The sequence below is a fragment of the Lemur catta genome, chromosome 1, assembly GCF_020740605.2.
Source record: "Lemur catta isolate mLemCat1 chromosome 1, mLemCat1.pri, whole genome shotgun sequence".
Classification (NCBI taxonomy): domain Eukaryota; kingdom Metazoa; phylum Chordata; class Mammalia; order Primates; family Lemuridae; genus Lemur; species Lemur catta.
In genome coordinates, this window is record NC_059128.1 from 190133571 (window position 1) to 190159257 (window position 25687).

Consider the following 25687-nt stretch of genomic DNA (forward strand, 5'->3'; position numbering starts at 1 on the left):
GTATTCTATTTTCTTCAGCCCATATTTAATCATCACTCCATTCTTCTATCTGTCCATCGATACATAGGTAACTTCTATTAAATTTGTTGAATGAATGAAGGTGTTCCACTCCTTTATTCCATAGCCAGGAGCAGTCTGTTCTCAGGTTGGCCCAACACAGGCACTGACCTCCCTTGTTTTTGTGTGGGCACAGGGTCTGGGAACTACGTAATATTCTCCCAGGTGTCTATCTGCCAAGCCCTGTACCAGGCACTGGACTAGATATTGGGGATTTAGAAATAAAGACAAATCTTCTTTATCTCCAGTAGATACTGGGTAGTGTTATCTTGATGTTAAAACTGACTTCTTGGCATTTTCTGTTTTTGTTGTACAAGCAGATAAATGCAATTGTTGACTTGGCCAACACCAGGGAAAGAACATTTTGTGATTCCTAGTTCAGCAAGTGACAGATGCAAGCCCACTGGAACCATGGAACCTTTGGCTTTCCTTGTTTTTAAAGTTCGTATACAGCAGCAGTCCCCAACGTTTTTGGCACCAGGGACTGGTTTCATGGAAGACAATTTCTCCACAGACTAAGAGGATGAGGGGAGGCGGAACTCAGGCTATGGGGAGCAGCTGTAAATGTAGATGAAGCTTCACTCACTCCTCCTACTGTGGGGCCCCGGTTCCTACGTTTCATGGAAAACAATTTTTCCACGGACAGGAGAGGGGAGGGGCAGGCAGCAGAGCTCTGCGGCCCAATCCCTAACAGGCCACGGACCGGTACCAGTCCACATCCTGTGGGGTGGGGACCTCAGCTATACACCATTGAAGTATCCAAGTAATAGAAGCAAAAGAAAAATGCACAAAAAGTGTTTCTAAGCTAGGCTAACTGTGGTCAAGATGAAGACATCTCTGCCAAGTCTAGAAAATCTACAGAGCAGGCGGGGCAGACAGAGCTTACCCTTCTTCCCTAGTGCCTGCAGATAGGGTTTTTCCCCCCAAACTATATTTGATTATGATTTTGGACCCTGTATTTATTATTTCAATTGCTCAGAGGCAACACCTTCGAAGTGACATCCTGGGGCAGTGCTGTGCAATAATCCTTTATTAAGCTTTGCTGTGTCTATTCATGTTTATTTTAACTCTCTTATTTTTAGAAGGAGGATTTTGAGAAGGTCAATGCAGTGTCTTTGTGATTGAATTCCAAGAGTGCTTAGCAGGGGTCCATGTGTATAAGGGTGTTGAATCATTGTGAACTGGGAATGCATCCAAGTTCATGCTTAACGGAGAATCCTCTGTTAAATATTTAAAAGTGAAAGCAATCTTTCAAAGTAGGCATGTGGGCCAGGGAAGCATAGAAATGGGTGACCACAGCGTTTCAGGTCCCGCAGCAAAGGTAGCAGCTGGGACCTGGGCTTATTGTTCCTCCAACCTTGACTGACTCCTTATGCCTTTACCTCTTTTTTTTGATGGGGTTCTGCTTTCTGGCATGTTGATGACCCCCATTCCATCAACTTTCTTGTGTTCTTGTCGTCCTCCCCTGGGCTTTCATGTGCCAAATATTTGCAAGGCCCAGTGTTGTCCTGACCTGAATTTACATCCTTGCTATGCTGCTAGTAGCTAACTGACCTTGAGCAAGAAATTTAAGTTTTCCAAGTTCCAGGCTCCTTACCTGTAAGTGGGAGACTTTAATACCCACTTCCACACGTAAAATGTGTCTAGCATGGAGAAGACCCTTGATAGATGTTAATTTTACCCTACCATTTTTAGATTAGTCGCCACATTGGATTGGCAAGAAATGATAAGTTTGGGAAGAAATATGGCATAACCACCTAGATATTTCATGCAATATGAGGAAAAAGTAAATCTAGAAGTAGGTATTTTACTTATAAAATTAAACTTAATTTTATTTGACAAAAATCAACAAATACATCTTCAGATCTGGTTTCTCTTTAAAACGTATGTTTGTTTTTTGTTTTTTAACAAACATGCAAGTTAATTTGGCATGCCAAACATCTTTCTCTCCAGATTGCCCTGGAAATTTTTTTTTTCATAACACAAACAAGGGTGCAAATCTTGTCCAAAACCTATTTACATTTTTACCCTCCTGAATTACTAACATTAATATTTATTGGGAGGAAAGCAAAACTGCAAGGGTTGGTCTTTGGCATTCACATTTGATTCAGCAGTATAACTGAAAACTTACATTTGTTTTTATGATAAACACTTGAAGGAAATTTAATAAATCTTGTTTCTGCTTTGCAAAGGAGCCACTATATCAAAGCATTTAACTAGAGCTGTTGAGTTCCTGCTGGTAGAATATTACTTCCAGCCTATTTATTAGCTTTTCTTCCTGCAGCCCAATACATGCATGGGTTTTTTTTTTTTTTCCCTCCACTGAATGAAAGCACAGAAAGAAAAAATTTCTTTTCTCTTTTACCCCCATCATGCAAGGCAAAAGCAACATCACAAGCCACAACATCTGAATTTACTTTGATTATATTTTTGTTTCTTACACTTAAACTTATTTTGTATTATAATACTTACTTGTTTATCTAAAATCAACATTGTCAATTTTAAACCATTACAAAGTCAGACTTTAAGAGGCATTTAAAACAATTCATGAACCATGTATGAAAGCAAATAATTGCCTCCAGCCTATTCTTTTGCATTTGAAGTAAAAGAATTTTAGTTATTTGCAGTTTACTAGAAAATAAGACTTTAGGGGGTCCATATATTCACATATTGTATACATTGTAAACAAAGATAGGATACTTCTGACAGTAGCTTTTGAAGAATTTTTTTAAAATATATTCTTCAGTATAGAATAGGTGTCAAGGGAACGCTTTAAATATGATTCTGGTAGGTCTCTTAAGAGCCTATTTTCCAAAAAAAATTTATATGAAATTGTCCTGACTAAAAAAAAATCTAAAGTCATAAATTTGCGTTGAATGAACATGGTATGTGAGGTAAAGTCATGGTGTTTTCTATGGTCTGATGTGCAATGAAGCACGTATAAAAGAAACTAAAGAGGCTTCTATTTCAAACTCCAGGCAAGATATAAGAGTGCATAGAGAAGAGAGGGCTTTTCAGGTCAAATAGTGAAAGAAGACATAGTAGTCACCTAAATCCATAAGTTTGTAAGCAACATATAAATACACAATGCCATTTCACAAAATGCAAACAAGATCAGTTAGAAATTGTACTGTGATATCCGCATATTTTTGAGAAAAATTCCCAAGCCAGGCGAATGTGGATTGGGATAAAGACATAGGCAGTGTATACAACCATAGCAAAAATAGTTAGTAAGATGGTGTTGAACATAGATCGCTCCCAGGGCTCCAAGACAGCACAGCAACTAATGATTTGGTATTGATAGTAGAGCCAGGAGAAATATTCCTTCACACGCCTGAAATCCATGGTTGGCTCCTTTAAGCTGCAGAAAGTTTGCCCTGTTAAAGAACGTAACAGATTAGAGGAAAAATAAAATAAGGAACCAAACACAGAATCTCTTTAAAGTTTCATGATCTCAGCATGTTAAAAATCTTTCAAAGAATGTTAAAGATCATTGAATGGATTATTAATATGAATATTATATAGAAATAATATACAATATGTTGATTATATACATTAATAATTATAGAAACTGATAATAATAATATTGTCACTACTAATAATTATTACTAAAATTGACAATAATAATATTAATAATGATAATATCTATTTAAAAATGATAATTGGTAGAAATAACTCTAGTGATAACAGTACCTAGAAATTGAGGCTAGCTAACATTTTCCTTAGCCATGTATACAAAGAGAGATAAATGTGAATTTTTCTATTTCCTACAGCACATATTCTCACAGAAGAATTAAAAAGTAGTGTGCAGAAAAAGGATAATATAGCAAGCCCTTTTCAGAAGGACCTGCTTGCAAGTTTGGTCCTTGGCTGGCATCTGAGACTTGGCTTTTGGAATGTTCTCTCCATTCTCTAACAGATAAGGATGACTCACTGTGCTTAGACTGTACAAACAATGTAATTTATAGTGAACCCTTATTTTATTCTGGTAGTCTGGAACTTTGGTAATCAATTGCTGGTCAAAGGGTGCCCACATGACCAGCCCCAACATAAACGTTGGTTGCTGAGTCTCCAGTGTGTCTCCCTGGGCAGAAACGTTGCACATACAGTACTGCACTTTTTGCTGATAGAGAGAGACAAACACTCAGTGTCTCTACTCATGGGAGCAGCAGAAGCCTGGACATGGATTTCTCTGGATTCTGCCTATGTCTTCTTTTCCTTGTTGATCCCGTTGTGTATTTTTTTTTTACTATAATATACCTTAGCTGTGAGGATAAATATATATTGAGTCCTGTGAGTCTTTCTAGTGAATCACTGAACATGTGGGTCTTGGGGGCTCCCAAAACAAATGGGAAGCTCACAGTGTACTTTTGGGTGATCATTGGGTTTTGTGGTACAGAACTCATGGAAACCATGGAAGTGTTTTTTTGTGCTTCAGATAGGATCACAGTCATAACCACATGTAAAACTTCCCAGAAAGAAGAGTACCTATCATTTCTTAGAAAGATTCGTGATCTTAGAAAGATTCCTGGGAGGACCTTGCAGTCTTTCACGGGCATGGCGGTGGGTGTCTATGGACATACAGGCTCACTTTTGTGACTCTTCTTACTCCTAAGAATATGATGGTGCCACATGATGTAAGTCTGCTTTGATAAATTTTACTACTCCAATCACAGTTAAAATTTTTTGCAGGTCACTTCTATCTTCTAACCTGAAAATGTTTCTTTTTTCCTTTAATCCTCTTTTCAGTAAAAGTAAGATGCTTTTGTTCTATAAGGCTGTGGACTGCTTAGGCTACAGGAAGACCCTCATTGATCCTTGTACAATGCTTGGCACAAAGATGGTCATCAGTAAATATTTGTTGAATGAATGAGTAAATGAATGAATGATAAGTAATCAACTTAAAAAATAATTATAGAGTAATCATGGTCCCAATGTAAGTAGGATACAGTTAGCGATTATTGATTTTTCATACAGCTTGGCCTTGATAAAAAGTAATCTATTTTGACAAAGATAATTTCCACAAACGTTTTTTTTTTTGAAACAGGGTCTTGCTCTGCTGCCCAGGCTGGAGTGCAGAGGTGCAATCATAGCTCACTGCTGGCCTCAAACTCCTGGGCCCAAGTGATCCTCCTGTCTCACCTTCCTGAGTGGCTGGGACTGTACATGCATAGCCACCACCTATTTTTTCTTTCCTTTCTTTTTTTTTTTTGTAGAGATGGGATCTTACTATGTCACCTAGACTCATTTGCACAAAAACTTAAAATGAAAAGTCCATGTGTGACCAGGTCATAATTATCTGTAATAATGAGCAGGATAATCCAGACAAACAGATAAATACAAAACAGAAGCATTTTTACTTTCTTATGAAAAGAAAAGTCAGACTCCCACGTTTCCTAGAAGCCAGACTAAGAACTAAATAAGTGGATTTAAATGCCTGGTCCTGGTAGGTGGGCTTCAGTGAGAAGTTATCTCCAATGTTCTTTTTCTCTCCCAACTCTGGTTGCAGCGAAAGAACAAAGATGAAGCGGATTAGGCCTTGGAGGATATGAGTGACAGAGGAGTGTATCTTCGTCTGTTTGTACTGTTATAACAAAATACCTGAGCCTGGGTAATTTATAAATAATAGAAATTTATTTCACAGTTCTGGAGGCTGGGAAGTTCAAGATCAAGGTGCTGGCAAGTTCACTGTCTAATGAGGGCCCTGTCTCTGCTTCTAAGGTGGCACCTTGAATGCTGTGTCCTCACGTAGCAGAAGGGATGAAAGGGCAAATAGGCGGACACTGTATGTAGCCTCTTTTAGAGGGGCCTTAAGTCCTCTCAAGGACAAGTGCAGTATTTAAGGGGCTGTGGGAAATCTGGTCCGGCCTGAACATGGCTCTCAGGAAGAGATATGAGAGATAAGGGCCAAGGGATGATTATGAGTCAAACAGAGAAAATGGGTGGTGAGGTGGGGAGAATGGCCAAGACAGAGGGGAGAGCTTGTGCAAGGTTGGAGGTGAGAAGAAGCAGGGTAGGCAGTCAAGGGGGCCAGGGATTGGAGCACAGGGAGCAGGGAATGTGACCAAACTGCAGAGGTGTGGATGGCCAGCGTGAGGCCAGGAGCTCTAGGGCTGAGTTGGATAGGCTATCTTGTCTTCAACCTATGAGTCAGGGGCACTCCAGAGAGTATTAACAGAGGAATGTTATGGTGGGTTCCAGAGGAGGAGGCTTTAAGTTCACATGGTCATACTACATTCTGGAACCAAATTAAGATGATTTTGGACACCAATTGCTTCAGAAAATCTATGCCTCTACTCTTCCCATGAGTGTTATTCTTTCAGAATCATCAGTATACTGGGAACCTGTTTAAAATATTCTTAAAACCCTTTTCACTTTTACAAATGAAATAATATTGCTCATTTAGAAATATCATTGACTTTTTCTCCATACATTGTAGCTTTTAAAAATGCCCTATTTAAGCTAGTTGTGGTGACACATCTGTAATCCCAGCTACTTGGGAGGCTGAAGTGGACAGATCCCTTGAGCCCTGGATTTCAAGTCCAGCCTAGCCAACATAGTGAGATGCCATATCTAAAAAAGAAATGCACTAATTAATCTCCTGGCCAGTGCTTTCTCTTTTAAAATTAAATTTCTTGCTTGTGCAGCCTTAGCCTGACACCTTGATTACAGCCTTGTGAGAGATCCTGATCCGAAGGCATCCAGTTAAGCTATGTCCAGATTCCTGAGCCATAGAAACTTCAAGATAATCAATGTTCATTGTTTTAAACTGCTAAAAGTCAAGCAATCAATCAACCATTCAATCAAGGAAATAACAGATAACAAGCATATAAACGTGCATTACACCAAAGGTGGGTACACAGTAAGATCTTGGTCACAAATACTCCAAATCTGCAATGACTTGAAAGCTGGCCATTTTAAATATACTTTCACACTGCCAACAACATAGGCAGTTGAGGTTTCTAAAAAAATTTTTCTTGCCAGTTTCTATAATCCCAGCCCTCTAAATAGCCAGCTCTGACATGTAAAAAGTGCTTTTATTGTCATATCTCACTTCAGTCTCATGAAGTCTGAGTCATGAGACTCAGTAGTGGTTGGCCCTCTTGGATGCATTTTTCCCTTATTGATGAGAAAGAATTTTAAAGATGGTTTATTTGTCATTTCTTATTATGAAAGGTGAGAGAGAGAGAGAGTTGGTAAACCATCTGCTACAATCTATTGTTAGAATATGAACTATTTTTAGGTTCTGGATTTGCTTAGGTGATATATTTCCTTGTGAGTCCATTTTCTTATCTCCTATGAGACTACATGCAAGATTTAAAAAAAACACTTTAGGCAATTTGGTGAGAAATGTGGGTAGGAGAATTCATTCATTCACTGAACAAATACATCTGGAGTCCTGCTACGTGGCTCCTTCTGAATAGTAGTGGCTCGAGAAGGACTCTGTCCTCCCAAAGCAATGCAGGCACAGGGTGCTCTTCTAGGCAACAGCAGACTGGACCACAAAACAAACGTGCAGTGATTGAGGGGCCAAGAATGAGCACTAAATGGGGGGAAGTTAGAAAAAGAGGTTGAATTTGGTGAAATAAGATGGTAGAAATGCCACTAAATTAATTATCCACAGTATCCTAGAACTAGATGACAGCAAACATCTTAAAGTCTTAAATTTTCACAATGAAAGGTGAAATTAATTTACCCACTACCTTAAAAAGATGGAATTATGTCTCAGCAAAGCTAAACAAAGAACTTCAAATGTTTACTTTACTCAAGCACACCACGAATCTCCTGTTTTCAGTTATGTGTTTTTTAAAAGATGATTTCCCATATATGAAAAAGAGGGAGAGAGAGTAGTTTTTTTTTTAATTTTTCCTTTCAACTTGATGACTTTTAAAAAAGCGCTCTTAGATCTTTAATGAGGTTGTGTATTCAAAGGTAGCACTGCCTAAGCAGACTGTGGTATGTCTTCAGGGGTACAGTGGCCTGGATGCAGTTTGACTTTAACATGCTGAAACTGTGTGATGCGACTTGCTATAGACTGAACGTTTATGTCCCCCTTCAGTTCACATCTTGAAATCCTAACCCTTAAGGTGATGGCATTAGGGGGTTGGGCCTCCAGGAGGTGTCCAGCGATTTGGGATCAGAACCATTATAAAAGAGACCCTCGAGAGCTCCCTTGCCCCTTCTGACATGTGAGGTTACAGCAAGAAGACGGCTGTCTATGAACCAGGAATTGGGCCCTGATCAGACACTGAACCTGCTAATACCTTGGTCTTGGACATCTCAGTCTCCAGATATGGGAGAAAACAAATTTCTATTGTTTATAAGTCACCCTGTCCTGTTATAGCAGCCTGAACTAAGACAATACCCTTGGGTGCATGGAGAAAACTAGGAGCTTTTAAAGGAGTCCATCATTCTGGTGATTGTGCTTTTCAGGAAGTCCTGGTAGAAGACAGAGCAGTAGAAATTCCTTGTAAGAAGTGGGGGGTATGGCAAAGGTCAGCATTGTTACCTTCAGGAATGGATTATCAAGCCTGAGGAAAGCCTTTCTCTGAGCTATTGTTTTAAAAACGTGTTAAAGTCTCCTTCAGGAAGCACCAGTATAGTAGCACCTTCAAATGTGCCTAATATATTTGGTTTATCAGAGTTTCTCTAGCAATTAAACAATTTATAGTTTTATAAGGTTATCTGTAGTTTAGAAAGTGCTTTTATTGCACTTACATAATGCAGAGTATGGATTTTGGAATAAGACCTTTGTGCAAACCCTGACTCCTCCACTTACTGGCTGTGTAACTTTGGGACAGTTAACTGAATTACCCTTGGCCTCAGTCTCCTCACCTGTAAAATGGAGATAAGAATCCCTACTGCTTTGGGTTGCTCTGAGAAATAGCAGGAATGCAAGTAAAGCACAAATTCCAGAGACTTGCATGTGGAGCAGGTACTTAGACAAGAAGATAGAATCTGACTGGAGAAAGGCTTTCCTCTCTCCCTTGCTCCCATTTATTTATTAAAAATAATTATTAGCATGCTGGAAATTGTACTCGAAATTGGATATTCCATGGTGACCATGACAGTCATGGCCATTGCCCTCAAGGATTATAATTCAGCTAAGTACATTCCACCAATGTATATTTTAAGCAATATGTACCACCTGTTTTAAGTAGCTGAAGTGGAATCCTAGAATACTAGTGGCTGGATGGACCACAGAGATTTCCTAAGTCAAATCAGGACCAAGCCTTTTCTTTAAGGGGTAACATTGAATTGCTGTTAAATTGGTTTGTCATGCCAAGTTGACGTGACTGATCCAGGTGAGGAATATCCTGTAAATTGACACTGGATGAAGAAGTGGAAATTTCAATAGAGGTTTTCTGTGGTCTTTGAAGACTAAGGTAGTGATCACCTCAGAGCCGAGTGAGGACATGGGGCTGGGTGTGAAGGCTAGTGGGGAGGTCTCAGCCCTACCCTTGCTTAGTTTCCCCAGGCCCTGTTACTTCCTTATTTAAGACTTTTTCCTATAATTCTGTAGTTCAGATTCTCATCCAGCAACTGAAGTTCTGAATGCTTATGTATTACAAATATTACTGGGAACTGGCAAAACCTAACGTCCTTATTAGGATGTACATCTTAGCATGAATGAAAGGCCCAAAGCAGGGCTTTGCTGAGTTGTGGGGAGGAAGGAGGAGGAGGATTATTAGAGTCCTGGGAACCAGAGGGCGAGACTGAATCCTAAAGGGAATCTACTGAATGAATAGGGACACTGAAACAGTGGAATATCTTAGGGACTTGGATGTCCCCTAAGAGGTTGTTTTATAACTGAATGGAGAGTAAGTGACTATTTCTTGTTTCTCAATGTTACTGCCCTTTATCAATGGGTGTTGATTTTTCTCTCACTAGGTTTTTGTGCAGTGGAGAAGGAGATAAAGTTTCATCTGCTCTCCCAGACTGAGAGGCAGAAGAGCTGGGATTTATGACTCATGTGATTCAGGGGCAGAACTTTGTTCTGGCCTGTATGGAGAAAACAGTGAATAAATGTTGCAATTAAAAAAATACATGTGTTAACATGAACCCATGTGTATGTGTCACAAAATGAGAACACTGTTGAGGGGAGCTTGCAGGAAGATAGTGACTGGGCCTGCTGAAGGAGCTTTTTGTTGTTTTTCGTCCTTGGGAACAGGAGTGGTAGGAAGTTAGGCAATTGCAATGAAAGATGAGAAGGAGGCCGGGCGTGGTGGCTCACGCCTGTAATCCTAGCCCTCTGGGAGGCCGAAGCCGGTGTATCACTCAAGGTCAGGAGTTCGAGACCAGCCTGAGCGAGACCCCGTCTCTACTAAAAATAGAAATAAAAAAAAATTATCTGGACAACTAAAAATATATATAGAAAAAATTAGCTGGGCATGGTGGCGCATGCCTGGAGTCCCAGCTACTTTGGAGGCTGAGGCAGTAGGATCGCTTAAGCCCAGGAGTTTGAGGTTGCTGTGAGCTAGGCTGACACCACGGCACTCATGCTCGCCCTGGCAACAAAGTGAGACTCTGTCTCAAAAAAAAAAAAAAAAGATGAGAAGCAGGTGATTTGGTACAATGGCATTTACCTTGGGAATATGGTAGATGTGATCCTGCAGTTCTCCCCTGCCTGAAAAAAAGGTACTCCAAATTATTGGATTTTCTCAGTAGGGAGTTTCCCTTTCTGAAAAGTAGCTAGCCTCCTGGGGAAAAAAAAATTTAACAAATTTTGGTTTAAATTTACTTCCAGAACATCAGGATCAGGGGCTCAAAAGTCAGAAGGACCTGCAATTGATTTTGGGTTAACTCCTTCTCAACTCATTTTGGAATTCTACATCAATCACTCAGCTTTTTTTTTTTGTGCTTCATATTTGGAACCTGAAAATCTGAGGAGTGATGAAAGTTCCCTGCATGTGCAGAAAGAGATGCCAAAAAGAGCCTGTTTCTGTACTCAGAGTGGCTTTCTTTGGAAAGAGCTCAATATGACTTACTCAAGTGCAGGCCTTTCTTTAATTAATTCATTTTTTAAAATATTAAGAACATAGTGATACAGTATGGAATAAAGTATGGAAAGGGGGATGAAAAGGACTGACTTTGCAGTGAAGAAGACTTATTGGCACTACCTCAGCCAGTCGATCAAGGTCAATGCCGATGGGGATTGATCTTGTTGATAGTATGTAGCCATGATACAATGTCATGAAAATGGCACTTTACTTCTGTGGTTTTCCTCTCAATAACCAATATTCTCAGTCTAATCATGAAAAACATCAGACAAATTCCAATAGTGGGACATCCTACAAGATACCTGAGCAGTACTCCCCCAAAACTCTGAAGGTCGTCAAAAACAAGCAAAGTGTGAAAAAAATGGCCACAGCCAAGAGGAGCCTAAGGAGACATGATGACTAACTGTAATGTGGTATCCCAGCTGGAATCCTGAAACAGAAAGAGGACATTAGGTAAAAACTAAGGAAATCTGAGCAAGGACTTTAGTTAATAATAGTATATCCACATAGGCCCATTAATCTTAACAAATATGTGACACTAATGTAAGCTTTTAAAAGAGGAAATGGTGCAGGGTATATGGGAACTCTCTGCACTATCTTCTTGATTTTTCTGTAACTCTAAAGCTGTTCTCAAAAATAACGTCTATTTAAAAGTTTCAAAAGAAAAAGAATAATTAGGAAGCTCTTGAAAGGTCCAGAGTTATCTTTATTCTAAACTACAGTGAACTTTGCTTATGCTATTCTTTCCTTCTGGAAAACTTTTCCCAATAACTCTGTACACAGATAAATAATCCCCTTGTATAACAGACTGGCTTTTAAACATTTCTAAACGCAATAGAGAGGAAAAGATATATTTTACATTGTGGTCCGATGTACACACATATACACATAGTCATATAACTGAAACAACCATCTTTCAAAATAATACTTTGCAGTGCAGACAGATAGTTTTCTATTCTATTCAGTTTTATTATATTTATTCTAGGCTATTCTAGTCAATTATATACCCTATTCTATGTTATTCTCTTCTTTCAGCAAAAAACATTGCAATTGTGAACTATTAATGCTACATTGATTTCTTAATCCATCATTGCAAACTGCAGCTGGAAAACCCCTACTTTGAAGTTTAACTCAAGTGCTAGCTTCTCTAAGATGTCTCTGCATTGTCGATATGGCAGCCATACATGGCAATTCAAACATCTAATGTTCAATAGCCACGTGTGGCTAGTGGCTACCATTTTGGACAGCATAGATACAGAATATTTTCATCATTACAGAAAATTTTATTGGACAGTACTGTGGACTCTCTCCATTTCTTGCTTGAACTAATGAAATAGCCGACAACTTCTCTCCTTTTTACCTTACAATCTTCCATGCTGCTTCTAGAATTAATTGTCTAAACTTACAGATTCATTTCTCTGCTCGAAAACCTTCAAAGGCTCTCCATTTCCTATGAAATGATACCTTCCATTTATGGACCTGCAAGGTTTGATTTCTCCACCTCTGTAGCTTCATCTCTCAACTCTCCCACTGAATGCCATTAGTTCTAAAGCTTCCATGTTTTAGTTCATGATCTCTTCTTTTCTAGAACTTTTCTTGTGCCCCTTCTCTGTCAGGCAAAATCCTGTTTACCTTTAAGACCTAGCTCCTACATCCTCCCTTCTAGGAAACATTATCAGAAGATCCCTCCTACCCCTGCAAAGGAAAATATATTGCTTTCTTTTATGTTTGATCATTGTAACAACATTTTTAGCCATGCACAATCTGTTTCCCCACAAAACTATAAGGTCTTTGAATACTGGGAATGTATGGCATCCATCTTTTTATCACCAGGGCTGGGCTGGTGATCTGGTCAGTTGGCTGACTGACTGACTGACTGAATTGTAAGGTTATTGAGGGCAGGAACCACACTTGGATTTATTTAATTTTTCCATAGCACATGTGGGGCCCATAAAAGGTGCTTATGAATTCTCATTGTCTGCTTTCAGGCACTGAGTTTTAGACAGACTGTTTTCTACAAATTCAGTACAATCTGTCTTTTTGAAGGACAGAAGGAAGATGGTGCTAAATTTAAAAAAAAAATAACAAATGCTTTTTTACTTTCTCATAATGTTAAAAGTTCATGTACTCTGTGGGGAATAGGAAACACTTGTGAAGTGATTTTAAATCCCATTAAAATGGCTTTTACAAGTGCTCACACTAGGTGAGTAATAATTTAAGATTGGTAGGTAAGAAAGTGGTTCTAATAGAAAAAATCCAAGGCTGGGAACATCTAGACACTTGAAGACTTGAATTCTGTTGAAGCTCCTTTGCTTTCTTTCTTTCATTTCTTTTTTTTTTTTGTTTGTTTGAGATGGAGTCTCACTCTGTCACCTGGGTTAGAGCACCCTGGCATCAGCCTCGCTCACAGCAACCTCAAAGTCCTGGGCTCAAGCATATCTCCTGCCTCAGTTTCCCAAGTAGCTGGGGCTACAAGCACACACCATCATGCCCGGCTAATTTTTCTATTTTTAATAGAAATGGGGTCTCGCTATTGCTCAAGCTGGTCTCAAACTCCTGACCTCAAGCGATCCTCCCGCCTCAGATTCCCAGAGTGCCAGGATTACAGGCGTGAGCCACTGCGCCCAGCTCCTCTCTTTATTTTATTTATTTAGTTTACTTTGTGTCCTTGGGCAAGTTCCAAAATCTTTCTGTCACAGTTTCTCCACATGTAAAATGAAGATAATTGATAATTGTCTCTAAGACCATCTCAGTGATATAATAAGAAACAGGATGGGTTTTGGCTCTTAAGTAATAGTCATAGGAATTATAGTATCTGTTGTTTTACTTGTGGATTGTTACAACTTTAAGCCATGTACAAGATTTTATTAAATTATAGACTCAAAGAGTCTTTGTAAAATATCAACAATAGAATGGTTTGTATATTTAATAGGAAAAAAGCCCAGTCCTTTTATGTTTGCTAACTGAAGTGTCTAGTGCATAAAAATGAATAAATAAATACATTAATGCATTTATGTAGTCACTACTGCAAAACACTACTCGAAAGGAATTGCAATCTCTAAACAAATTTTCAAATGTGTCTTGGGCAGGGCCACCACATACCATTGTGTGGGCTGTGCACTGCACAATCTTACGAGATGGTTCTTATCTTGGAGGCCTAGTCACATGTGAGCACAACTTGATTCATGTGAGCACAACTTGATTCACAGAGATTCAAAGACACATGATTTCTTATTGCATCAGAGACCTGAATGTGATTTATGTTGGTAGGGTTAATGACATAACATCATACTGTGTCTGTGTAAGAAATTAGGCACAAGGGTTTATTGGTTTCCCACTTCTCAGATATTTTGTTTTAGGTTTTCTATGGGTCACCCCAATGTTTTCTGTGCCCCACAGAAAATTCCATCCTTGTTTAACACCTTTTGTACAATTTCCTTTCTATCTTAGAATACTCCTCAGCCTTCCTTTGGCAACCAGTTCCTCATGTTGACAGCAAAGTAAATACTAGATTTCAGACTAGAAGTGAGGATTTGGAGTCCAAGTCTTTAGTGGGAGTTAAAAAACCAACTTAAAAGTTTGTGATGAATCAAAGCCAGGGAAGAAAAAAATCATACAACAAATAAGGAACTTTCTCCACACATCTATGAATTAGTTGGATAATTCTACAGACTCCCAAGATAGTAAGAAACAAGCAATTGTAAATCCAAGCATAGAATTGCTTTTAGGCAACTAAATTACTCTAATTAAATCTTATAATATTGTACTTAGGAGTGAATTACTAAAATAATATACTAAAGGGAAAAGTCTTGCCAACAACTCAGCCAAGTTCTTGTTGGTACAGTGCTGTTTTATGTTACATACAAGAGCAGAATGTTTTGTGGCTATCTAAACCAGTCTTATTGCTTCCATTTTTATTAACATTAACAAAAGCAGAACAATAGGAAACATGTATTTCCAGTCCAACCATTAACTGACAACATTGTGCAACATGGCATGTGTTGAGTAACTACAATTTCAAAGCAGTCCTTGTTTTTGGCATAATCTGACAGACTGCAGAGGAATTTCTGAATGAAGAACTTCTGGCTGGAAAAGAAAATTTGGAATTTGACTTTAACAAAAAAATTTCATAATAGAGGGAATACTAAATTCAGATTAGATCAATCTCAATATTGTATGGCTACCAAAAGGAAGATATAAATTTTGAAACTAAAAAGAGTGTCAAGTACATTAATGTTGAGTAGATGTTATGAATAGGAAGAGAGATTTGTACTAAGGGGATAATATATCTTGTCTTCTTCCTGATGTCCTTTCATTTCCTAACATGGAAACAGGCCAAGTAGCCCTGTTTATTCCTGGCAATACTGGAAGGAAGAGTAGGGCTTCTGGGCCAAGGTTTAGCTACAATGTCATTTTTTTGGATGAGCTTCTTTACTATTTTATTAAAAAAGAAAAGAAAAGAAACAAACCTTATTATCCTATAAAGAAGGAAAGAGGAAAGTATAGCTTCTAGGTGGTTATTTCCTACTGAATATATGTTGCCAAGGGCTGCCAAGTTGTTTTTGGAAGCAAATAGTGAACAGAGCTAAAAATTTAACAATGGCCTTAAAGTCATTAAAAGTTATTTTTAAAAGTCATTAAATATACCCTCATTGTACATTTATAGTAGCATTATTCACAAGTCAAAAGGTGGAAGCAATCCAAATGTCTATTGACAAATGAATGGATAGAGAAAATGTGGTATGTACCTTTAGTGGAATATTATTCAGCCTTTGAAAAGGAGAAGATTCTGGCACACACTACAACATAGATGAACCTTATTGTTAAAGTGGAATAAGCCCGTCACAAAAAGATAAATACTATATGATTTCACTTACATGGGTCAAACCCACAGAAATAGAAAGTAGAAAGGTAGTTACCAGGGGCTAAGAATCGGGGAGGGAATGCAGAGTTGTTTAATGGGTATAGAGTTTCACTTTGCAAGATGAGAAAGTTCTAGAGATTGGTTGCACAACGATGTAAATATATTTAACACTACTCAACTTTACACTTAAAAATGATTAAGATTTTAAATTTTATGTTATACATATTTTACTAGGATTAAGAACTTTAAAAAAATTCAATGAATAACTCTAAACATTACTAAGGACTGAAATTAAAAAATGACCTTTGAAATAATCTGAACAATATTTTTTTTAAAGTTATTAAAAGTCATTGAGAGTCTCAAGTTGGAGTGGGGCATTATTAATGCAGCAAAATTGCATGGGTGTACCATCCAAAGCTGAGCAAACAACTCCAAAAATCTTGGAATAATAATTGTGAGGTCCTAGCTGGCGTTCCCTTCTTCTTGGCTTTCAGCATATAAGAGGAAAACTTGGAACTGGCAAACTCCAAAGAACCTCTGAGAGGAGAGTTGACATGTATAGGTTTATTCTTGGCATTGGTGAAATTCTAGTAGCTTAATCTCCTCTAGCATTTGTGGGAATTCTAAATTCTATGATATGCTTACCTGCTTTTAAAAATACTGTGAAATAAGGGTCTCATAAGACCTTAATAACAAGAGTACTTAACAGGGACTCAGAGTGGAAAAGCAGCTAAGTCATTTGACTAAAACTACTTTTCTGTAGTCATTATAAACCCCTTTCCTGGTGACTATGTTCTCTGCTCATCATGACGGTTCTGCCTTTTTCTTCTTTTCCTCAGATCTTCCCCAGCCATCAAATCCACAGTTTGGTAAAACAAACAAACAAAAAAACTACTTGCTGCTGTTTGTTTCAAAGGACTCTGTTTTTCTAAAGAGCTAGAAGTCTGATGTGAAAAATTAAGCCTTTATCTCATTCCTACCTATCATTATATTTGATGAGTCTTCAGAAACTGAAGACATTTATCCAAGGAACAATTTGAGGGTGAAGAAGATGAGTTACTGCAATATTGATTTGTTGCAAACACATCTGCTGAGCACTTGTTCCCAGAGTTCTGCCACAGGAAATTTGGTTGTACAGGCAGCTGGTCAACCAAGACCTTTCTGGTATTTTCTAATCCTAATTGTCTTGTTTTCTTTGCACTTTTTGGGGGAACATTGGACAGATGTGCTTATAAAACTTTTTTGTTTTTACTTATTTATTTTCCTGTCCCCTTCTTCTTCTGCTTATTTTTATTTCTTATTACACTGTCTGGAAAGCTTCTGATGGTGAGTTCAGTGTTTTTCTTATTTTGCTGACCAGCAACATTGAACTTTCATAGATGTGATTTTGTGACAACAGTAATCTAGCCGCCTGCGCTTTCGCTGCCCTTAGCTGACCTGTTCCTGCATTCCAGTTAGTACTGCTTTGAAAAATATGAGTGGAGAGGTAGCCTGACTCCAAGGATTTTGGGGACAAACAGCAGTACTAAGGTGCTCTCTCTGCCAATCCCCAGATCAAGGGACATTTTGCTGCTTCATTGGTCACACTGCTGTGGTCCAGGTCAGGTGGTTTCAGGGATGGAATGGGGTTAGGGGCACATCAAAAGGGAAAGCAGGAGGTCACAGAATTCAGTCAATGCATGTTGCTTTTAGGCAACTAAATTACTCTAATTAGATTTTATAATTTTTCACTTAGAAATGAGTTGCCAAAATAATACACTAAAAGAAAGAAAAAGTCTCACTGACAGTTTAGCCAAGTGGGTTTCTGATTCTCCTGGGGAGAACAGTGCAGACATATTACTGCTGGTTTCAGTCTGCTTCACCTGCTCCCAGATGCATGGCTACCCACATGCTTCTAGTGCAAAGTGGAGTGCTCAGCTACAAGCTTGTTCTTCTTTTAGATAGGTAACAACTGCTAGTTTCCCAAGAACTTTGTTGGTTCTCAGGTGAATGTGGAAAAGGCTAATGGCAACTGAGCATATCTAAAAAAATATTTTCAACCAACAGATTTTGTAACCACTTAACTATAGACCTAAACAGGGTGAGATAAAATGTTCTACTCCCTCTTTTGAATAAATGTAGGATTGTTGTCAGGAAGACTGCCAGAGGGAATCTCCCAGGACATAAAAATATGTGGATTAAGATATTGTAGTAGGTTGGATGGTAGCTCTCCAAAAGATAAGTCCATTTCCTGGAACTGGTGAATGTGATCCTGTTTGGAATACAGTTCTTTGCAGATGAAATTAAGTTAAGGATCTTAACAAGACAGCATTCTAGATTATCCAGGTCAGCCTTAAATCCAGTGACAACTGTCCTTAGAAGAGACACACAGAGGAGAAAGGCATGTGAAGACAGAGGCAGAGATTGGACTTATGTAGCCACAAGCCAAGAAGTGCCCAGAGCCACCAGAAGCTGGAAGAAATGAGGAAGAATTCTCCCTAGAGCCTTTGGAGGGAGCACAGTCCTGCCCACACCTCAATTGCAGACTTCTAGCCTTCAGAACTATTAGAAAATAAATCTCTGTTGTTTTAAGCCACCAAATCCATGGCAATTTGTTACAGCAGCCCTAGGAAGCAAATACAGATATCTTCCATGAAGACACTAGAATTTTATAATGTGGAACTCTCTTCAAGGAATAGAAATAGCATTTTTGAGCATTAGTGTGGTTTGTAATAGCTAGATGCTTAACTTAAATTATTCCTATTTTAAAGATGAAGAAACTGAGGCCGAAGGTCACATGATGACCATGTGGGGAGCTGGGTGAGAATCCTGATAAGGGGCAGTGTGGTGCAGCAGTTCCAGGATTGGGCTCTGGGTCCTGTCTGGGTCTGCCCTTACTCATCTTGTGACCCTGGCTAAGTTACTTAACCAATCTGACCCTCAATTTCCCAAACTAGAAAATAGGAATGATAACAGAGCTTCATTCATACAATTGGGAAGATTAAAAACTATAAAATATTTAGAATAATATGTAGGAAGGGCTAAATGAATGTTAGCTATTATAATTACTACCACACTATACTAATATACTATTGATAGATTATGAATACCTGACAAAGAATGAAAGAGAATGGGATCGTTTTTAAGGTAAAGCATGTTACTAACTTAGGACTAGTTTTAGAGAGATTATTCTTTGGAATGTTTATTCAATTCTGATGTGGCTGTTACAAAGGAGACAAAAAGACCTCAGCTCTTTGCTGAGTGCCTTACACATGTTAAGAACTGTTTGGTGGGGTGTGCTGTAATCCCAGCACCCTAGGAGGCCAAGGTGGGAGGATCATTTGAGCCCAGGTGTTTGAGGCTGCAGTGAGGTATAATGATGCCACTACACTCCACCCTGAGCAACAGAGTGAGAACTTGTCTCAAAAAAAAAAAAAAAAAAAAAAAAAGAAATGAAAGAAAAATAACTATACTAAGCCCCTTAAATACATTACCTCATTTAAAGATGAGGAAACTGAGGCTAAGTTTTATACTTTGCATATTTTCAGAAGCCCAGGAGAAATCAACACTTGAATTCAATCTTGGAATCCTATAATTCCAATGTGTTCTTCCCATTACACCATACAGCTTATTTTCTAAATAGTGTTTTAAAATGCTAGGCTTCCAATAAGTATTTTTTGAATTAGTGAAATCAAGCCTTATTATCAATAATTTTAAGGAAATATCGAGCTTCCCAAAATATTTTGAAATGAAGAACTGTTGCCAACCATTTTGAAGCCATAAATCTAAAACATTGTGGCAAAAAAGGGGAAGGATTAGGAAACAACCATTCATACGATAAATCTACTTCTTTGCTCACACTCCCTCTCCCTTTCTCCATTGGCTGATAGAGCACTCTAACTGTAGATTGAACAAAAGGGAGCAGGTGGCATCTAGGGCTTTTTTAACATTTGTTTCCTTTTCTTTCTTTCTTAAAAATAAAGGAACCAGAAAGAAAATGATTATCCTCTTTTAACGAACTATAGAAATGATCCCTGAAAGCACAGTCTTAAATATCCTGTTTTGAATAGTGATCATCCTCACTTCCATTGTTAACATTTTTAGAAAACAATGTTTTCATTTTACCATATTTTCTTTTAATTTGTCCAACCTAGTTAATGAAATGCTTATTAAAACATATATTCTTCTCTTGTACCAAAGGTCTTCCAGGATAAGATGCTGCTCCATTTAAATAAAAGATGAAGGATGTCGAAACAGAAGCACCCTTTAACCAGCAGCCCCATAAATAAGGTAGTAGCTGCGGCGACGCAAGTCTAACGTTGGCACTTGTACTGGGATCGGCTTCTTCCAGGCCAGTGGTTCTTAATCTGGAGGTCAAGGACTTGCGGGGACGGTGGCAGCTACAAACCCCTTGCAATGTAGGCAAATTTTGCATAAACATTTTTCTGCATACATTTCAAAGGAAGCTGTAATGTCTGTAAGCTAAGACCACTTTTTAAAGGCCTAATTACTAAAGCTAATTGCCACATTTTACTTCTTAGTATCATCTTAAGTAGTCAACATAATATCCAGTATATAATAAATGTTTGGCATTGGCTTAAAAGAGAACTAGACAGCTTATTAAAGATGTCATCTTGCAATCAAAGGGGTCAGATTTCTAAACGCAAGAGTCCAGGATATCATGAGAAGAATTTACCTGCCCAGGATGCTCCAGCTCTGGGTCCTAGGCCTTGCTCCTTCACAAAATGATCCTGTATAGGTTACTTCTCCTCTCTTAGTGGCTGTTTCTTCATCTGTGAAATAAAGATTTGAATTCCATAAACCCAAAGATGTCTTCAAACGTTAAAACAATTCTGTCCGATGTAAAAAGGTCATTAAACCACTTAGACTGATTATCTCCCACAAAAGTCTAGAATATATTATCAAAACAAGGCATGACAAGGTAGCCTTATTTTAAAAATTATTTTTAGAAAAGGTCATGGTTTGAGGACACACCACTGTCCTCACTGCTAGTGATTCCCAATTGTACTCTGAGGACTGCAGGATGCTGCAGGTGCCAGGCTGGGGGAGGCCCAAGTGGGACAAAGAGAGGGTCTGGGAGCCCCCATCTCGCTTCTTTTGGAGCAGCTCGCTTTGGATCTGCTTTGCACATTGGGTTTCTGGGTGAGATTTTGTTTGTAGAAAATGTTTCTCGACTTTAATTAGTCTCTGTTAATATCCATGGGGTGGGGAGGAAAAGGAGATTAGGTTAGTCATTATGTTTAAAAATCTGTCTTTAAAAACACATCGAATGCAGTCAGAAGCCCAAAGGCTTGTTCCTGTTTTGTCATTTATTAGTTCTGTCAAGTCAGGCAAGTCCTGTGTTCTTTTTCAGTCTTTTTCCCCACATAGAGAATAATGGCAGTGTCTTATGCATTGGGAATTAAATACAATTATATTTGTGAAAGTGTTTTGTATAATAATTAATAAATCATCATAAAGACGGCTAGTGGGTCTTCAGTAATGAGCTACAGGGCTTTGCATTTTTCCCTGACCATTGGAGCATGTTTGTCCATATGAATTTAGTTATGGAAGATACGGATGGCCAAATTGGCGGATGACCCCAAGTTATAGGGTGGAGGTATAAGGGTTTTAGCAGACTGCAGAGCTCAAGAATGTCTGAGGGTAAAACTTAGGGGTAAATAAAAAGGTCATGTTCTTCCATTAAAAAAAATCAATTGCTCAAGTGTAAGATGGGTGAAATTTGGCTTATGAGCAGTTTAAGTAAAAAAGACTAAGGTGGCCGGGTGTGGTGGCTCACGCCAATAATCCCAGCACTTTGGGAGGCTGAGGTGGGAGGATCATTTGAGGCTAGGAGTTTGAGACGGGCCTGAGAAAGAGTGAGACTCTTTTGCTACAAAATTAGAAAAATTAGCCTGGCATGGTGGTGTGTGCCTGCCTGTTGTCCCAGCTACTTGGGAGGCTGAGGCAGGAGGATCGCTTAAACCCAGGATTTTGAGGTTGCAGTGAGCTATCGTGATGCCACTGTGCTCTAGACCAGGAGACAGAGCAAGACCTTGTCTCAAAACAACAACAACAACAACAACAACAAAAACTTAAGGAATTTTTCCTGATTTCAAGTTCATTATGCACCAAGAGAGTCGTAATATAGTTGACAAATAAATGATCCAATATTATCTTATATTTATAGAAGTATTGTACCACAGATGAGCCACAGGGTCTATGGCTCTTGGCTTTGGATTGGCATCCTTCTAGCTGTTAAAAACGGTTACTCCAGCTAGCTGAGCACGTCCATAGAAAACTAGATGGGGAAGGTTTATAAGGCTTCCTATGGGAAACACTGAAAGAAGATTTTGGGAGAAGAACATGTCGTGGAGGTCTTAAAAGATCTAAAAGGTCTTAAACGGTGTTATAGACTGTCACAGAGGAAAAGATTTGGAACTGTTTTATTGCTTTCAGAGGTGGATCTTAGGAAAAACTTTAACAATGAAAGGTATCTTAAGAGGAATGGGTTGCCTAGTGAGGCAGTGAAAGCTCTGTTAGGAAAATTATTCAAGCAGAGACTATACAACCCCTTCTGAGGGTTGCTATGAATGAGGAGATTACTCATTTAAGAAGAGATTACTAAAATTTCATCAATTCTAAAGTAATATTTCTTTTTTTTTAATGTAGGATTAGATTTTTATTTTTATTTTTTTATTATTTTGTTTTATTTTTTATTTCAGCTCTTCTTGGGGGTACAAAAGCTCAGGTTATATACATTGATTTCTACAGAAGAATTAAATATCCCACTGGAGAATGATTTGCTTTGTTAAAAACTTTTCTTGCCATAGTAAAAAAGTGTGGACTTTGAAAATGGCAAACTGCAGTTTGCTATTGAGTGATAGAATGTTGTTTAACTTCTCTGAACATCACTATGTCATCAGTAACATGGAGATTATTAATTATTTCTGCATTGTTATGGAGATTAAACAACATAGCATTGGTAAAGGATCCTTAGTGGTACCTGGTCTTAGTAATGGTTCCAAAAAAAAGTAACTTTTATCACAACTATTATTTGTTTCTCCTATTTTTAAATGCTTTTTATTTCGTCTTTTCTAAGAGATTTCTTCTAGGTGACTCTACGGAACCCTTCAGAGACATATAAGTGGGTGAAAGGGTGACATCTATGAGTCTGGGAGAAAGAATTCGCCTGGAAGGAAGTTAGTAGGTCACAGTGGAACTGTATCACCTATTTTGTGTATGCATTGATGTTTGTTTCCTCCTAAATGGAGGAAACCTGTGGAACAACTTTTTCTTTTGTTCTAAATTATAAGCTGATTTTCCTGCCCATCAAAACCAGAACTAGGCCAACCTGATTGATTTTTTTCTTTGTTTAAAGTTTTAGGCAATAAAATACACTATTAAAATTTTAAGACCCAAGCTCTCCATTGTAAAGTAGACATAGCATTTGCAGCCTTAAGGAATAAGGATGGTTGGTAACTGGAATATCGAGCTCAGTTATATATTCCTTCTATGCCTAATTTTTCTACCAATAAAGGGACCCTAAGTCATTTTTACTTAAAAATTACTCTTCAATGTATGAGTTAATAAAGGAGAAGCTGTTCACTATTCTTAGAAGATCAAACACATGAGATTTTATTGTCTCAAACATACTGCCAAATATTAGGTGGAATTCTTCCAACTTAACTGCACAGAACTAAGTAAGAGAGCAAATATACTTCCCCTACCCATAGCTTGTTATCTTGTAAAGAGTTGCCTTGTTTATGATTACAGATAACTAGATTAATAGGTTGCATGACCAGACTGTGAAATAACTTATTTAAAGCATTATAAAAGAAACTAGGGCTATTTAACATGTATTATTCACAAAGGCCATGAAAATTGAGTAAGCACTTTCCATAGCATCTAAATTAGTGAGTAGTAATGATATTATGTTTGATTACAAATGTAGAGCTTGGGCCATACTTATAAGAAGTTGTTGAATTTTTCTATTGCAGCTTTGCACGATATGATACTAATAGTAATATTCATAAATGTATACCTCTCTGCATTATTTACAAATATATATATGCACTCATAAAAATATATATGTGTATATATATTTAAATTTAAAAGTACAAAATTAATTTATTTTATAACTTTTAAACAGAGAGTCAATTATGTTCTTTAGAGTTTATGGTTGCTAAATACTAGATTAGAAGTCTTTTTACTTATTTATTTCTAAATTTTATTTTCATTGTGGTTGGTAAGCAATATATTCAACTCAAAAACTGTCTATGGGGGATGTAAGTGTGAGAACAGAGGTATATTTCCCCCAGAAATGTTGCTTTGGACATGCCATTTTGAACTTTTTTCCTTCTTCCTTTTTCTAATCCTTTTAATTTTCTTGTTCAATGTGCTACTCATATTTATTCCCAAATTGTCTTTCATATCTTTTCACAGATCTTGAACTCAAAGTGATAACTTTAGCTTGAAGCTACCAATTGACATTCTTTAATCTTATAATGAAGCCAAAAGAGCAGGAATACAATACCGAATAGCAAATTGTCACCTAGAAGCTGCCATTCTATACTGATGATAATAGTAGATATTTATTGAGTGATTTGTTTTAGAACTTTGCTAAGCACTTTATATGCATTACCTTATGCAATTCACTTAACAACACTGTAATAGAGGCACTATTTCTATACCCATTTTACAAATGAGGAAACTGGGACATTGGGAATTTTAAAAACTGGCCCAACATCACACAGCAAATGCAGAGCACACACTCTTAATCACTCTCCCAGGCTGCCTCTCTGTGCAAAGAGTTCTGATCATAACTCAAGTCATCCATTTATCCATCCTTCCAGCCAGCCAGCCACTCGATCAAGTATTTAGCAAGCATATAAGAGGGATATAAACTGTCAGTAAGATAGACATGGTCACAGTTCTCAGGCCGCTTTCTAGAGAGGAGGAGGGATAATTAAGCAAGCATCCACACACACTGTGGCCAGTGCTATGACAGGGAAGTGCAGAGTACTCAGGGACAGAGAAGGAGGCTCTAACCCTGTCTAGAGGTGGTGTCAGGATGGCAGGTCAGAAAGTTGTTGGCCTTATTCCTGTGTTCTTCAGCTACTTTGTATCAAGAGGTATAGAATGTAACCTCTAGAAAGAAAGGTCTTTGAAGTAAAGTCCTCCTTTGTCTTGTTCCCCCAGTGCCTGGCACATAGTGGGTGTTCCATTAAAATGTGTTGAATAAATGAATGAGAATTCTAATGCTCCATAATAATTCCATTGTAACAGGGGTGTCTTTTGATTATTTCTATCTTTACTCTGAACATTCTTTAACACTTCTCCTCTAAGCCTGAAATAAATGTTCCCTTTCGACTTGCAAAATCAAGTCCTTGCTCCCTTTTAAGTTATAATCTAAAAGCTCTAGTCCCAGAAAGCTGCCACATTCATTATATTTTACTAGAAGAAGGCCTCCCCAGGTCTCCAAGTAGAGATTCTGGGACAATCTGATAAAGTGGTGGAGACTCTTTGGTTGCTTTTTCCCTCTTTTTTTTGCAGTGGGATTTGATGCTCTGCTCCCTCTCTGTAGTTGTGAAAGATTTGCTCTTCTTCTTTCACCTGTCTCGGATGGCTTAGAAATTTCCTTCCCTCGACTTCTCCCCTACCTTTTTACTCTTCAAAAGGTGTTAACTTTGGGGAAGCAGTTCTTCTTTTTTTTTTTTTGGAGCTAATGTCTCTCTCTGTTGCCCTGGCTAGAGTGCTGTGGCATCACCCTAGCTCACAGCAACCT

At 38.1% G+C, this 25687-nt stretch overlaps 1 protein-coding gene across 2 annotated transcripts; it reads right to left on the minus strand.

Moving 5' to 3' along the window:
- Window positions 1-1862: 1862 nt before the first annotated feature.
- On the minus strand, window positions 1863-20689 carry SPTSSB (serine palmitoyltransferase small subunit B). 2 transcript variants are annotated; one of them, XM_045556475.1, is made up of 2 exons: window positions 20597-20689; window positions 1863-3434 (listed from the first exon to the last, which is right to left on the minus strand). In XM_045556475.1, exon 2 carries the CDS (start codon window positions 3400-3402, stop codon window positions 3172-3174), a length of 231 nt encoding a protein of 76 aa, XP_045412431.1. In that variant the 5' UTR covers window positions 3403-3434; window positions 20597-20689; the 3' UTR covers window positions 1863-3171. The 2 variants fall into 2 exon arrangements, with proteins under 2 accessions (XP_045412431.1, XP_045412439.1); XM_045556483.1 differs by lacking the exon at window positions 20597-20689 and adding an exon at window positions 10644-10742.
- Between the last annotated feature and the right edge of the window lie 4998 nt (window positions 20690-25687).

Coding starts and splice junctions, on each gene's coding strand:
- SPTSSB (XM_045556475.1), bottom strand. CDS start 3,402: ATGGATTTCAGGCGTGTGAAGGAATATTTCTCCTGGCTCTACTATCAA.